Below are 16055 nucleotides of genomic sequence, written 5' to 3'. Positions count from 1 at the left end.
AATTTAAAATCTTGAATAAAATTTACCCGACAAATAGACTCCTTAGTGATAGATTCAAAATAGAAACGGGTAATTGTGTATTTTGTGGAACAGAAGAGGAGGATTTGGACCATCTATTCTTTTTGTGCAATTTTATACAAATATTTTGGTTGGATTTTCATACCTGGCTTTATTCCAGTGGGATTCAAATTACCCCATTTACCTTAAATATGATAATGTTTGGAGTGTTTTTGAAAGAAAAGAAAGCTAATTATGGTGTTAATGTGTTATTAATCTTGTGTAAGTATTTTATACATAAATGTCGCTTTTTTAAGATTAAACCAACACTAGCTTACTGGAAAAAGGACCTGAACCTGTTGGTTAAATCTTTGACTTTAGTTAAAAAGAAAAAGGCTGCTTTTTTGTTTCCTTTGTAGAAGATTTTGATTTAGTGAGTTAATAATCTGTTAATTTATGTGACCCCATCTTTATATTTTATTTTCACTATATATGAAAGTTGCTAATATGTAAGAAATGTTTATTCTCTGAATCTGTAATATATGGTGCATTTTGTTTGTATGTTTATATTACTAATAAAAAATAAAAAAATAAAAAAAAATCCTGCTAAATGAAACAACTGCACCACCTGCTGTCTCAAATGTCACCCTGCACTGACTCCAGTAACAGCAAAGGATGCTGGGTAATACTCAGTGTGGTAAAGAGAGGACCTACCTACTTTGTCCTTGACCATAAATGCTGGAGCTGTGACTGTAAACCTGTAAAGAGCCAGCAGACGTCACCCAGAGGTTACAGCTGCTGGGCCCCAGTCTGACTCATCACTGTGAGCCACAGCTTAGCCCGCACTAAACAACCAGACCGCTGAGCAGCTGTTTTCATGCAGCGTTTGAAGAACACAAAGTCTGTATGCTCTGATCTTAGTTCAGTAACACATCATTTATGAAGTTAAATAAAATGTCCCTTACTTTTCCTCTTCTTTGCATCTTTCTCCATTTCTGAGTGTCACACCCTGTGTTTCTCTCCCTCTGAACTACAGCACACATGTTTAGTGTCAAACGTCACATAAGCACTTTGTGTGTTTGCTGATGTTTGTTGAGCTGTTAAAAAGGTTGCTGTTGAACTTCCCTGCTGTTTGCTCCTCTTCTGCAGCGCTAACTGGATGCTGAACAATGCTTTGCGACTTTACATCTGCACCATGAACGCATCAACAGTGAGGGTGTGAGTGGAGTGTCGCTATTTTCTTATTGCTGAGTAAATATCTGTAGAAGAAACGCCAGGCTGCAGTTCACAAAACCTCCTGGACAGCTCCATGTTTCCTCTCTAACATCAGTCTGCGATGGTCTGATGGAGGATTCCAGCTGTTCAGCAGTCCTGGCTCTGCTTCGTCCTGTTGTTGCTTACATGATGCTCCAGATGTTGTCTGCTGGTCAGAGGTCTGGACTGCAGGCGGGCCGGTTCAGCGGCCGTGCGGCTGGGACAGATGCAGTCTGCGATTTAGCGTTGTTCTGCTCTAACACGAAGGCCTCCCAGAGACACACGTCAGCACGGAGCAGGTGTCAGAGCAGTGTATAAACACCTGTTTATACCTTTGAGCAGTGATGGAGCCTTTCCAGATGTGCCAGCTGTCAGCTCCGATGCCCCCCATGAGAGCTGCAGGCTTTGACCTGAGCTCTGATATCGTTAGTCTGGAGGATGTGGAGTCCATTTTTGGCTCATAAGTAGAATAAGTCATCATAAATATAAGTAGTAATAAATAACGTTAAATGATTGGTCAAAGCATTAAAATTATGTTTTAAAAACTACAAAAAAAATCTCCGCCTACGAATCCCAGAATGCCCCTGTGCGAGGAGCAGCCGGCTCCACGTGCTCGGAGGTTTAAACGAGCGGCTGCAGCGCAGAGAAGGGGCGGGAAAGTGTGTCACTGGGGCACGAGGCTCTCCCCGCGGTCACATGGTCCCGTTTTCTGCCGCGTGCGGGCACGGCGGCCCCCGCACATTCATCATCATCAGCGTCCTGCTGCGCGCGCGCCTTGTTTCAAAACACACAGGCAGGCAGACAGAGGCGCGCGTGCAGCAGGACGGATCGCTTGGTTCCGCGTGCAGCAGGAGCAGTAGTTTGAATTCACAGAATAAGACCCCGCTTCTTCTTCTGTGGTGGTTTCTTCTCCCACGTCTCCGAGCCTGGGATGCGTGCGCAGCGGTAGCTTTCTGGGACTTTTAAACGAGGGTCGCGTGTGTGACTTTTTCTCGGATGTCACAGTGACCACCGCTGCCATGGACACGAACAACAACAACAACAACCCAGGTAAATACGTCCCCTACTCTGCACCTCACGCTTACATTAGAGCTGATAAGAGCGACGCTGTGCGCGTGCGGCACATTTATTTTGACTTTTAACAGTGTGGGGGTCTCTGCTGCTGCTTCAGAGGTCGAGTTTTAAAAGTTGTCAAATTTCACATGGAGTTTGGCAGCAGCGCGGGGTGAAGGCTGAGACAAGCAGGTTACTGGTCGATGAGTAAACTGTTGGTATCGTTAGTATCGGACCACAGGTCGAAGCTTTGAGCACCTGCGGCTGTGTGGCGCGCGAACCTCTGTTCCGGTGTTTGTGTCCGCGGTACAGGTTCTCTTAGCGAGGGGGGCGGGAGCATCGGGTTCAGGTCCAGACCAGGTTCTGGACCCCGCATTGCCCTCACTGCAGTCCCCGTGAGCAGGTGTCCGTGGCCGTGTTTCGGGAACAGCGGGTCCCGCTTGGCACATGTCCGGCGGTGGTCACGGGGACCGTGTACGTGACTGCGCCCGTGTGTTCGGGTAAGTGGGTCAGAGTGACAGCGGTCATGTCGGAGGGTGGACAGGTGTCAGGTGGACCCGCAGTAATGTGTGTGTACGTGCTCGCTCGCGCCAGTTGCCGGTTCACATGGACCGGCAAACCGAGCCATGTTTTCACGGAGCTCCGCGGGCTGTGATTGGCTGCCACTGAGCCTGAGCTCATTGTATAATTCCGCTGCTCCTCCCCCGGCTCCTCCCCCTGTGTGCTCCAAACACGATCACATTTAAAGATTTGCGCACAGTCACGTGGTTTGACGTTTGCTCATTTTCGCTGACGTCAGGAGCCTTTGCTCTCTTCTTCTGCACTTTTATAGTTTGTATTTGTATGTGATCAGATTATTGATCATGGCTGATTCTGATCGATGACCGGGATGAGGATCTTTAGCACACACTGATGGTTCATCGATGATAGTAGTTACAGTCCGGCTCTCACCTGTCCTCACCTGTTAAAGCTGCAGTTTGGGTGTTTTTGTCTCCCCCTGCTGGCGCAGACAAGAACAACACAAACACAGCTGAGCGCTGGTTTCTGTGTGTGGCTTTTATCTGCAGCAGCACAGACTGCACTCAGCTTGTTTCAGGCAGGAGTCACAGAGTTTTATTCAAATGCCACTAAGGATGTTGAGCCGTACACAGAGACACGTCACACACCTCGCCACAGACACCTGCAGCTGACCGCGGTGACGTGGAGCTGCTGGGAGACGCAAGAACACAAAAACATGAATCTGTGTTAAAATAATCCCTCAGGAGTTTTTTCAGACTGCAGGCTTACTGATGTAAATAACAATAATATATTTATCACATGATGTAATAAAGTGTAAACCGACAAATAAAACTCGACATAAAACCTGAACACAGTGACGAACACGACAGGTGAGACGATGTACCTGTGCAGCTGATTTATTTACATTTCTGGGACAAAAGGAGCCAATCAGAGGGGAGTGAGGTCAAGGAGGGAGGTGTGAATGAGTGAGGGAATAAAACAGATGTGAATGATGTATGTGATTTATGGAAGCGTCTCCATGTCTGCTCGAAGTCCGATATTCCTGATCCAGGATTCCTGCTGTATCCCCAGGATAGAGCGCCGCTCTGCTCGCTCTCACAGAACTTCCTGTCAGCTCAGAGTTCAGCTAACACGTTTCCCTGCAGCACGCCCACAAACCTCAGACCAACTTTAAAAAACATGGCGGCGTGACGCTTAAACACGTACTTAAAAGGTGATAAAGAGGGTTCTTAGAGAACGTTTAGTAAAACATCACTGCAGCACTGTCAGAGAGACTCTCAGGACACGTCAGCGTTCGACCTCGAGTCGTTAGCCGTTAGCCACTTTGAAATTCCCACGGTGAGCAGAGACCCTGATGAAACGCGTTTACGCTCAGTCAAAGAGGGCGAACATGTGTCAGCAGCTGGATCCTCTCCTCTGGAGGTCAGCACAGTGCCTGAAGGAAGCACAGCGTCTTATTCCAAGCACGGATCGTTTAAAACCTTCACGAGGGCCTGAAGATCATGTGATCTGTCCTGAGACCTCGTGAGCAGCAGAGACGTGCCACGTCACCACCGCGAGCGTCAGCGCTAACGGGAAACTTTATTAGAAAATGATTCCCAGCTGGAGCATGATGCTGTTGTCAGGTGGAGGTGAAATGAAGCTTTCTTATCCCACAGTCTGATAGGAGCCTTTGCAGATTACCCAGAATGCACTTTGTGGAGCTTCCTGCAGGGCACGCTGGTTACTGCTCCTCTGAGGATGTGACTGATGAAGTCAGATGAAGGTTATTCTTCTTCTGCGGTTTCAGCTTTAATTATCTCTGAGTGGCTGTCGCTCACGAGACGAAGCAACTCATCTGCCAATTAGAAGGTTGGTGGTTCAATCCCTGGCTCCTCCAGGCTGGGGCAAGACACCAGCCCCAAAATGTTCTCTGACACATCCAACGGCGTGTGTGTCAGTGTGTGTGTGTGTGTGTGTCACTGTGTGTGTCAGTGTGTGTGTCACTGTGTGTGTCAGTGTGTGTGTCACTGTGTGTGTGTGTGTGTGTGTCAGTGTGTGTGTGTCAGTGTGTGTGTGTGTGTGTCAGTGTGTGTGTGTGTGTCAGTGTGTGTGTGTGTGTCAGTGTGCGTGTGTGTGTCAGTGTGTGTGTGTGTGTGTGTCAGTGTGTGTGTGTGTGTGTGTGTGTGTGTGTGTCAGTGTGTGTGTGTGTGTGTCAGTGTGTGTGTGTGTGTGTCAGTGTGCGTGTGTGTGTCAGTGTGTGTGTGTGTGTGTGTCAGTGTGTGTGTGTGTGTCAGTGTGTGTGTGTGTGTGTGTCAGTGTGCGTGTGTGTGTCAGTGTGTGTGTGTGTGTGTGTCAGTGTGTGTGTGTGTGTGTGTGTGTGTGTCAGTGTGTGTGTGTGTGTGTGTGTGTCAGTGTGTGTGTGTGTGTGTCAGTGTGTGTGTGTGTGTGTCAGTGTGCGTGTGTGTGTCAGTGTGTGTGTGTGTGTGTGTCAGTGTGCGTGTGTGCGTGTGTGTGTGTCAGTGTGTGTGTGTGTGTGTGTGTGTGTGTGTGTGTGCGTGTGTGTGTGTGTCAGTGTGTGTGTGTGTGTGTCACTGTGCGTGTGTGTGTGTGTGTGTGTCAGTGTGCGTGTGTGTGTGTGTCAGTGTGCGTGTGTGTGTGTCAGTGTGCGTGTGTGTGCTCTGGGAGTAGAAGAATCAGTCCAAAAACAAGCCCCTCCTCTTCGCTTTCTCTTCTTATTCTTGGACTGTGAGCAGCTTTGCATGACTGACAGTTCATAATAATCCTTCTGTATCTGACTCTGGGCTGACTCCGCAGGCTCTCATTCATCCTCTGGGATCAGCAAGTTTACTCTCTGTGATGTCATAGAGGTCTGCAGTCTGCAGTCTTGGCTCACACTCAGCTCGTTACGAGAAACTCTAGATTGTTGAGTATGAACATCGCCATAGCAACAGCAGATATATGACAGGAAGTGAGGAGGAGGTCACGTTTAAGCTGAAGAATCTTATTTTACTGCAGCAGAAAACGCTGCAGATCTGTGTGTGTGTGTGTGTGTGTGTGTGTGTGTGTGTGTGTGTGTGTGTGTGTGTGTGTGTGTGTGTGAGAGAGATGAATGGCGGGAACGTGAGAGTGTGTGCAGAGGGAGGGTAGGCGTGGGTGTGGGCGGGCCTCTGGCGCTCCAGTCCCGTTGCAGAGCCGTCTGAGTGGAGCAGGCACGTGTCTCAGGGGCGTGACCACGGAGTACACACGAGCCTCCCGCCGAGGCTGCGTGAGGGGGAGGAGGGGAGGAGGAGGGAGGCAGCAGGTTCAGCACAGACATGAGCACAGCTCGGATATTTCTGTGGTCAGACGCTCAGAGGCCATGTGCAGCTTTATAAACACGTCACGTGACCTTCATCAGCACTCGTTTGTGTCTGCATTTCCACGCTGAGTCCTCTGTCTGAGTGTCTGTGCTGGTCTGTGAGCTCGCTGTGGTTCCTCGTGTAGCGTGAAGATGATGGCGGCTGCTCTCCTTGTTCCTGTCTTGGTGACCCAGTTTGTGAGCTGGCAGCGGGCCTTGCTGTGTGAGTGTGTGAGCACAGACTCACAAAGCACACATTCAGCCTGAGTCTGAGCAGCAGAACATGAAGGTGATCACAGCTCGCACTGGTCGTGTGTGTGTGTGTGTGTGTGTGTGTGTGTGTGTGTGTGTGTGTGTGTGTGTGTGTGTGTGTGTGTGTGTGTCACGTGCAGCTCTGACATGTGCAGACAAACATCATCCTCTCATAACAAACAAAGAATCAGGGGTTTCCTCCTGTTAGTGCTTCTGACTCCTCGCCATGTGTTGACTAACAAACACATCGTTAGTCAACACTAATGCTCTGTGAAGGTCGCTGCGTGTCACGAGGTGAAAGGTGTTTGTCCCAACCTCAGTGGGGTCAGGTAGTTAGTGATATTGTGTCATACAGGGACACCAGAAGCTGATACTTAATCAGATAAATTCAAATATTTTGGGAACACTACAAAACAGAGGGCCCATCTCTGCAGCGTGGTCCTGACATAACGTCCAACGCCATCGAAGCCACGGCGGTAAAAACAGGACTGCAGCCTCCCACAGAGATCAAACCTGCCGCTGCACCGATCGTGTTCAGCGGTCACAGTCTGCATGTGCTGCTGATGAAATCGTTGCTCAGAGCTTCACGTGATTTACAGGATGCTGATGGGAGGCAACAGGTCTGCAAACAGTCGCTCTCAGACGCTGTGCACATGTGGCAGCCGATCACTTCATTTTGAGCCCGCTCGGCGGCAGACCAACATTCACGGCAGCTTTCACTGGTGCTTTGATGAAACCTGAGAAGGTGTGAGTCTAAATCCCGCCTCTGCTGAGCGGCGGTACAAAGTCGCGCTGCACAACGAGCAGAACAAAGAGCAGAAATAAGCACTTACAGGCTTTTATTTTGTAGGAGGAGGCTGTGATGTGTACAAGCAGTAAAACCAAGTCGCTCAGAGCGTTCGAGGAGTAGAGGTGGAACGCTTCCCCCTCACCACTGTCAATAACCTCTGACCTCCCCTTGCTCTCCTGCAGGAGGCGTGATCTCCTACGTGGGCTCCTCCGGAGGCTCTCCCACTCGGACCAGTCCGGTCTCCATGTACAGTGAGAACTCCAACTCCCAGTCCTTCTTCACCTCCTCCTCCTCCCTCACCCTGCCGTTCCTCAGCTCCGGCTCCAGCTCAGGGTCAGCCGGAGACGACGGGTCCTCCTCGGCCTCCTCGTCGGCGGGAGGCTCGCCTCGAGGCCGCGACGACGGCGGCTCTCTGAGGACGTCGCCCAGCAAGTCTGTGGCCAGTCTGACCAGTAAGTACGCAGTTCGTTTGCATGTTTGTGTGTTGAGCTGAACGGAACCTCTGATGTCACTTCCTGTATGTGACTGTGTTTCAGAGCTGAACGGCATGGTGCTGCTCTGTAAGGTCTGCGGCGATGTCGCCTCGGGTTTCCATTACGGCGTGCACGCCTGCGAAGGCTGCAAGGTGAGATCTCACACACACAATGGAACTACCGACTCAATGATAGTATTTGTGTTAATTAATTAAAATCTAAAACTGTTATTCTTATTTTTTGTTTTTGTAATATTTCAGAGTTATTTACTTCCTGTTTATTTTCAAATGCGTTATTTCTTTATTCACACACATCACATGCACACAGGCTTTAAGTGATGATGTGATGAAGCTTCAGTCCAAACTACTCTGCATTTATTAAGGCTGTTGTGTTTTTAACATGTTTTAATCTTTTGTATCTTGTTCTGTTTAATCTGAACAAGCCCCTAAAAACAGTCAGTGATCCCTGTCGGCCTCTCTCGGCTTTTATTACCACTGTTCATTTTAAAGCTCAGTTTTTAAAACCTTACGATGTAGCTACAGCCCAGCCCAGGCAGCAGTATATGAATGACTAACCTCGTATTGTGGATGGATTATCTCAGTTGTTCTCCTGGCTGAAGTTTGGTCCTTTTACAGCATCCTGCCGTGCGATTACATTTGTTCCTGACCATCAGGAACCTTCACGTTAACTTTTATCGAGTGGAAGAAAGTTAGCGTTCATCCTCCAGCTTCACTGTGTTTATGCTAATATAGCTGTGTCGCTAGCGGTCACGTAGCACATCATTATATACCAGCTAGCCCAACTTCAGTAACCCTACAAACGTCACTGCTGTTTAGTTTTCTGTCTTCATTTATGTTGGAAGTGATAACAGAGCTGTACGTTTGAATTTGTTTCAGAAATCTCTCAGTCAGAACATGCTATTTTTGCGTGGAAGCTAGCGAGCTAACTTCCGCTAGCTTCCTGCTAACTTCTAACTCCGTTAAATTTAATAAATTCTGTTTTCATGGATGTTAAACTTAACTGTTACACCTGGTAAAGCAGCAACGCTGATCATTTTATTACAGATGAAAGAGTTTAGACAGTTTTTAACTCTCAGTGATGCCGCAGTGTTCGTTTGGCTTTGGAACCTGAAGCGGCTAATGACGTCAGACTTAAAGACCGGATATACAGTCCGCGGATTTTGGCAGTTTTGGGGCTTGGTGGTGAAGACGATGATGATGCTGAAGGTGACGGTGTGGGCGTGTCTGGTCTTGCAGGGCTTCTTCCGCCGCAGCATCCAGCAGAACATCCAGTACAAGAAGTGCGTGAAGAACGAGAGCTGCACCATCGTGAGGATCAACAGGAACCGCTGCCAGCAGTGCCGCTTCAAGAAGTGTCTGTCTGTGGGCATGAGCCGCGACGGTGAGCGCCCGCCTCACCTGCACGCCCACCTGCAAGCCCGCACACTCTGAATCCGACCTAACTCCTCCTCTTCCTCTTCTGTCCACAGCAGTGCGCTTCGGGCGGATCCCGAAGCGCGAGAAGCAGAGGATGTTGGCCGAGATGCAGAGCGCCATGAATAACATGGTGAACAACCAGCTGCAGAGCGACTTCCAGCTCGCCAGCCTGTCGTCGTCCTCCTCTTCCTCATCCTCTTCCTCCTCGCCGTGCCCGGGGGTGACCATCGCCCCCCGGCCTCAGCCCTCAGCCCTGCCTCCAGCCCCCTCCTCACCCTCCCCGCCTGCTTCGGCTTCCTCTTCCTCCCCACCGCCTCTTCCCTCCCATCAGAGCTCCTCCCCCTCCTGCTCCCCACCCCCCAGCCCCGGGATGGACTCCACCATTAGCGCCATTGCTCGCGCTCACCGCGAGACGTTCCTATACGCTCACGACAAGCTGGCCAATAACCACGTCCACCACAATGGGGAGGCGGAGCTCTGGCAGCCCAACCGCTGCCCAAACGGTTACCATGCCAACGGCCTCAACACCATCTACCACCACAATAACAACCTGGCCACAGAGTGCTACCTACCGGAAAACAGCCGCACATATCTTCACCGTAGCAACGGGAGGCAAAGCCAGCAGAGCGGTCCCGCTGGTCATGTGACCCAGGAGCAGCGCTGTCCAGTGAAGAAGCAGACGGGGATCGTGCTGGTAAGAGCTCATCCACTGGGGGAGGGTTTACAAGATGTCACCTGATTGGCTGACGGTGCTGTCCTGTCTCCGCAGGCTTGTCCAATGAACATGCAGCCTCACGCCGACCCCTCGAAGACCCCGCAGCAGATATGGGAGGACTTCTCGCTGTCCTTCACGCCCGCCGTCAGGGAGGTGGTAGAGTTCGCCAAACATATCCCAGGATTCAGCGGTCTGTCCCAGAACGACCAGGTGGCCCTGCTGAAGGCCGGCACCTTTGAGGTGAACCTGTGATGTCACTCGGTTTAGTGGGCGAGGTTTGTGCTGATTGACCCTGTGCACGAGAAAATGCTAACTTCCTGGTTTGAGACCGGATGTGGGGTTGTACATTTCCGGTAGCTTTACTTTGCGGTCAATCGCTACTGCGAAGATATCCTCCAACATCATGTCCAAAACTCGAAAACAGAAAGATGGCGTTAAGTTACAAAGAGCAGAAGCTGGGAACACTCACCGCTGCTGTGTCATAAAAAATCTAATGATCAGTTTTGACGTTTAAAGCATTTAGATCGATCAGTTGTTTACTTCACTCAACACAAGCAGAACTGCATCACTGCAGCAGAAGACACATCGTCCACACTCAGAAGCACATCTCTGTGTAGTGACTGGTCTTATGATTTAAACAGGCAAATGTTCAGCATTCAAACTACAGGTGAAGAACAGTCAAACCAGATGTTTCCCCGTTATGTCGAGATCAGCTAGTCAAGTACACACCTACACAGCATGTTAACAAACCGTGAAAAAAGCCACACAAAAAATGAATGATTGCTGGTAACGGTTTCTATACATTAGTATGTACGAAGGGTATGTTGTGACTTACCTTCAAAATTACAGCGGTCCCTCGCTATAACGTTCACCTTTCACCTCGCTGTTTCGCAGATTGCAAGTTTGCATGCTTTTTTTTTACGGCACATTGTGTCCTGCGTCCTGATCGCTGCAGACGATCTCCTCCGTGATGTCTCTCCTGTACAGTACAGAATCGCTGCATCGATGCTAGCAGTGTGACTGAAGTGCAGTGCTGTATGTCCACGATGTCCACCAAACGTTTGCACCGTCAAAAAATAAAATTGGCTCCTTGATTTCACCTCTCGCTGGTTATTTTTAGAACATAACACCCGCGATAAACGAGGGACAGCTGAGAAATATAACATCTGAATCCCTTTTCTCTTTTGCTCTGAGGCGCGGGGGGAAAATATCGACAAGTCGATGAACATCATTTACAGATATGTTGGGTAAATGCCCGAGACATCTATAGAAATGTAAATCGCCGCTTGATTCATTCATTTGCTTAACTTGTTTTGGACCGTAAACCAGGCGCGAATAGGACACCGGAAACAAAGCTCCCCACAGGAGTTTCCACACCGGAAGTAGCATATGCTAACGTGCACATAGTCAGTTGGTTGATTGAGATTCCTTAGATGCTGTACCCGACCTGACCACTAGGCAAACTGGGGGCGCTGCACCCACCCTCTAGATATTTACCATGTCTTCTCACTCAGCCAGTTACAGCACTGTCATCCAATCAGAGCACATTTTAGGGAAATGACCTCTGACCTTTGAAAAAACTATTGAGTTCACCCTCGAGTCCACAAGAGTGCGAGTTTAAAAACTCCCACTAACGTTCCCGAGGTCAAAGATCTGAAGCTCAGGTTGCTGTTTAGTTGCATTTGTTCATGGAGACGTAGCGGTCGCAGCAGTTGCTTGTTGCAGCATTTGGTTAAGTTAGTGAGTTGCCGTGTTTAGTTGCAGCATTATGTTTCATTGTGAGACGCAGTCTTTGCTGTATTCTGCCCTCGCACTTAACTAGACAGATGGACAACCATCTTCCCATGTAGAAAAACCACAGCGCTGTTCCTTTCTGGCAGATTTATTTGACTGGATGCTTCGCATGGCTTTGTTGAAATACATGAATGTGCCATAGGGGTAGCAAACTGTCCTTCTCCCGCTAGACAGGAAGTAATGAGAAATAGCACTTCTGGTAGGATGTCAAAATAAAATGAACAGTGTGCCAGAAACAAATAAAGATTGCATGAACTTATATAACACTACATAACATGAGGGGCGAATCTTAAGGAGCCAGAACATGCTGCATTGTCTGTAGGTACAGAAAATGTTGCAGATGTAGTCCTGGAGCTACAGCATGATGTTTACTTGTTGCTGCAGATGTAGTTTGTGTTGCAGTTGCTTGTTTTCTGTGTAGATTTGCAGTCACCCACGTCACGAAAGCTTTCTTTCCCAGCTCCTTAGGCTAGTTGCTTGTTGTTCAGTTGCAAGTGTTGCATACGTTGCAACGTAGTGGTTGCTAGAGTTGCTGTTGTTGCAGGATTTGGCTTAGCTGCAGGAGTTAACGTGTTGCTGCAGTTGTAATGGGCGGTGTTTGGCTGAAGTTGCTGTGTTTAGTTGCAGGAGTTTGGATGTGGCGAGTTTTCTAGGCAGAGGATGTTGATCTATTAGCAGGAGTTGCAGATGTAATGTTGCTGTAGTTACACGCCTCCTCGTTGGTTGCTCAAACTCGTGTCAGGCTGAGATTGAATGAAACCTAAATGTGTCGGTGACATCATCGCGCTTTCACTGATTGCCCGTCCTTGTTTCCTGTCTCAGGTGCTGATGGTGCGTTTTGCGTCGCTGTTTAACATGAAGGAGCAGACGGTGACGTTCGTCTCCGGCGCCACCTACAACCTGCAGGAGCTGCGGGCGATGGGCATGAGGGACCTGCTGGGAGCCATGTTTGACTTCAGCCACAAGCTGGCGGCGCTGGAGCTGGACAGCGAGGAGCTCGGACTCTTCACCGCCGTGGTGCTCGTGTCAGCAGGTGAGCAAAGATCGCCGCCGCCGTAGATTAGCTGAAACGTATCGCAGTTATTTAAGCAACGTGTTGAGTGTTTAAGAAGGAAGTATAGAAAATCAACTTCCTGTTTGTAGCACATAACTACGGCGAGTGCAGGTGTAGCCCGAGTTTGTGTGGTTTAGCTGTTGTTGTTGTTTTCGATGCACGTTCAATCATCCAGGTAAGGAACTCGCTAAAAGTTGATTCTTTCATCTGGATGTTTTCAGAGGAGAAACGTTTCTCCATGTTGCTGCTGTAGTTGCACCAACTTGTTGAGTTGCAGGTTGTGCCAAGTTTTGGTGTAGTTGCAAAAGGTACCGTTTGTTCAAGCTGTTGCTGTAAGTGAAGCGTCGTGGTTGCAGTGATTTAGGTAGCAGCGGCGTATGTAGATGTTGTTGCCGTAGTTGATGTCTTGTGTTTAGTTGCATAGTTAATAATTTTTGGTTGTTGTGTGTCGAAGTTGCACATGTCGAGTTTGTTTTTAAACTGTTTAGTTGCAGCTGTTGCTGTAGATGTAGTGGGTGGAGTAGTCACCGGGTTTGGTTCAGTTGCAGTAGTTGTAGACGTAACAGTTGTTGCAGTTGCTGCAGATGTAGTGGTTGCCCGTTGCTCGCTGACCTGCCCTCTCCGTGTGGTTTCAGACCGCTCCGGCATCGAAGACGTGGCGTCGGTGGAGCAGCTGCAGGAGAATCTGATCCGCGCTCTTCGCTCGTTGGTCAACAAGTCGCCCGTCGCCCCAGAGAGCGAGCACCTCGACGTGGACTCGCCGCGCTTCACCAAACTGCTGCTGAAGTTGCCAGATCTGCGGACGCTCAACAACATGCACTCTGAGAAGCTGCTGTCCTTCCGCATCGACGTTTGATGACATCACTGCGATGTCACCGCATCGCCACGCTCTCCAGCCCTTAACATCGCAGCGTCATCCAGACCGCATCGGACTGGCAGGATGATGATGTCATCAGCAGAACTTTGCAAGACATGCGTCTCCCCGCCAAAATAAAAGTCTGCTTTAAAACAGCTGGTTGATGTTTTAAAGGAGCAGGCTGCCATTTTTAAACCACACTATTTTAACCTGTGTAAGCCCAATCCGTTAGCTTAGCCTAGCCAGCCCAGTTCTTTGACTTTACTGGAGCGTCGCCAGCAGGAAGTCTGAAAGACAAAAGAAAGAAGCGTGAAGGACGTGGACGACGACAGTACGCTAACTGACGAGCTCACACAGGACAAACCTGTTCGTTCAGCTTCACTTCCACTTCCTGTTGATGTCATCATTCTGTCTGATTTTAGCTTCGTTAACGTTCATGATGAGTTCAGACGCTTTTAATTTGAAAGTTTTCCCAGCTGGAGACAGATGCACACTAAAAGTAGCTCTTTCAAACATCTGGACGCATCCAGCTGCTTCTAATGATTTTAAGGACTTTGGGATCAGCTCCTTCGATTTTCAGCGGCCGGCGATCTCTGACTGCGGCGGCCTCCACTTCCACTCTGCAGGAAACAGAAACTCTTCCAGTACGAACTGATTCATCCTGAACTTCCAAACTGTGGAGCGCCCGGAATGATGACTCCACCTACTACAGAGATGGAGGAGGCGGGGCGTGACCTGGCGACGCCTCAGACAAACCTTATGCAGCTGATGTTCTGTAAAGAAACTGTACATAGCCATGAACACAAAGATCCAGCTATACTTGAACTGTTTCCCTGAGATCTGTTGTACACAACTATTTTTGGTTAATATGAATATATGCCTGTGCAGATATCGTGACTATTAAAGTATGTACGAGCGAGGAAGTGCACCTGATGAAAGAAGATCTCTGATGTGTTTTAATCTGTGGTTTATGTTGTAAAGACGTTATATAAAAATGATATATAAATATATGCACACATGAGTCGTCCTGAATCTATAATATTCACACTGATCATAAAGACGTTACTGCGATGGACTGATGATTGGACGAGTCGGAGCTGAAGTAAAACGACCTTCAGTTTTCTCTCAGCGAAGCTCATTTTACCCACCAGCAGCGGAGGAGAAGGTGGAGTCAGTTACAGCGGCTGGTGGAGATGCTGTAGTGGCAGGGTTTGATGTCACAGACTCAAGCTGCTGCTGGTTGTAGTTGCAGCAGCTGTAGAGTGGGTGATGTAGCTGTAGAAGAGCCTGATTCGAGCTCTCTGTTATTGTACCGCAGCAGCTGTATGTGCTCTCTTCACGCCCCAAATCAAAATTGAGGAGGCTGTAAAGCAGCTCATGATGTTGGGACTAACAGTCACAAAAACTCATTTTACTACAGTAAAAACTTTTTAAAAAATCTGAAAACTGAACAATCAGTTTTATTTAAGTAGCGCCAAATCCCCATCCGTCCGTCAGTCAAAGAGACCACGCCCCTAATAATGAGTTTATTTTGACACGGAAGTCTATGGGACTGACTCACTGCTGCCTCTGCTGGGCACCACAGGAACTGCAGCTCTCAGTGCTTCCATGTTGGGTTTATTCTAGTTTATTTAGACACGAAGCTTCGTCTGTGTCACCTAGCTCACCTTTATTAGTGGAATATAAAGGTGTTTAGGGTTATATTCCAGTGGGTCTGAGCTCAGCGGCACAGTCTGCCCTCTGGTGGCGTTTTTGTGCCTTGCACTACAGTCACTGAAATACAACATCTAACATCGTCTCTTCACCATCACACATATTTATCTCTCTGTGAACTGTAAAGTATGAGAAGAAAAGAAAAAATATTCCATGTGTAATTTCAGGTTAAATGTTTAATGTTTCATATAAAAACGAGACACGTTGATGACTTATTAATTAAAACAAATGAAAAATATATTTCATATGAACTATAGGCTGTAAATACAGCAGCGCCAGCTTTCTCCTTCACCAGACTCCTTTGACTTTTTCACTGATTTTAGAGCCGCAGACTGTGACAAACAGACATCCACGTGTGTCTGAGCAGCATGAGGTGAAGCTGATCGTGATTGGTGGGTTTTTGGAGGTTAGTGTCCTGTTGGCTCTGAGCTTTCAGCAGTCAGTGGGACAGCAGGAGAAGAAGGAGAAAGTGAGTCACTCTGAGGAGAAAGTAGGTCGAACTGCAGCCTCATAATCAAACTTCCACTTTCTGGATTCTGATTGGCCAGCTGCATCTCGATCTCAGCATCCCCACTGCCCAATGAGCAGCCAGCGGGCGGAGACGAGCACTGTGTCCCAGTTTCAGATGGACTCGCACATCACTTCCTTTTAGTGCTGTGCGTACTTATATAACACGTTTACAGCCGTGTGGTGCGTCACCGTGACAACGGATCACTCTGATCACTGATTTACAGCAGCAGGAGGAGGAGGTCGTCAGGCAATAAACAATAACACAAACTGAGATGTTGCACACTTGTTTGTATGTGTGACACTGAGCTGCAGGCGCATGC

The 16055-nt window shown here is 48.6% G+C and overlaps 1 protein-coding gene across 1 annotated transcript; it reads left to right on the top strand.

The window, feature by feature from the left end:
- Window positions 1-1893: 1893 nt before the first annotated feature.
- nr1d1 (nuclear receptor subfamily 1, group d, member 1) lies at window positions 1894-14522 on the top strand. The gene is made up of 8 exons (XM_026163835.2): window positions 1894-2301; window positions 7367-7636; window positions 7721-7809; window positions 8914-9058; window positions 9147-9787; window positions 9863-10048; window positions 12425-12635; window positions 13292-14522. Exons 1-8 carry the CDS (start codon window positions 2271-2273, stop codon window positions 13510-13512), a joined length of 1794 nt encoding a protein of 597 aa, XP_026019620.2. The 5' UTR covers window positions 1894-2270; the 3' UTR covers window positions 13513-14522.
- The last annotated feature ends 1533 nt before the right edge of the window (window positions 14523-16055 follow it).

The sequence above is a fragment of the Astatotilapia calliptera genome, chromosome 4 (genome assembly GCF_964374335.1).
Source record: "Astatotilapia calliptera chromosome 4, fAstCal68.1, whole genome shotgun sequence".
Taxonomy (NCBI): domain Eukaryota; kingdom Metazoa; phylum Chordata; class Actinopteri; order Cichliformes; family Cichlidae; genus Astatotilapia; species Astatotilapia calliptera.
The sequence above is the reverse complement of the archived record's forward strand: the minus strand, read 5'-3'. Positions and strand labels throughout refer to the sequence as shown.

Excerpts from the sequence above, each read along its gene's own strand:
- nr1d1 (XM_026163835.2), top strand. The coding sequence starts at position 2,271 with ATGGACACGAACAACAACAACAACAACCCAG. Across the intron at positions 9,059-9,146 it reads TGTGGGCATGAGCCGCGACG|CAGTGCGCTTCGGGCGGATC; the intron begins GTGAGCGCCCGC and ends TTCTGTCCACAG. Across the intron at positions 12,636-13,291 it reads CGTGGTGCTCGTGTCAGCAG|ACCGCTCCGGCATCGAAGAC; the intron begins GTGAGCAAAGAT and ends GTGTGGTTTCAG.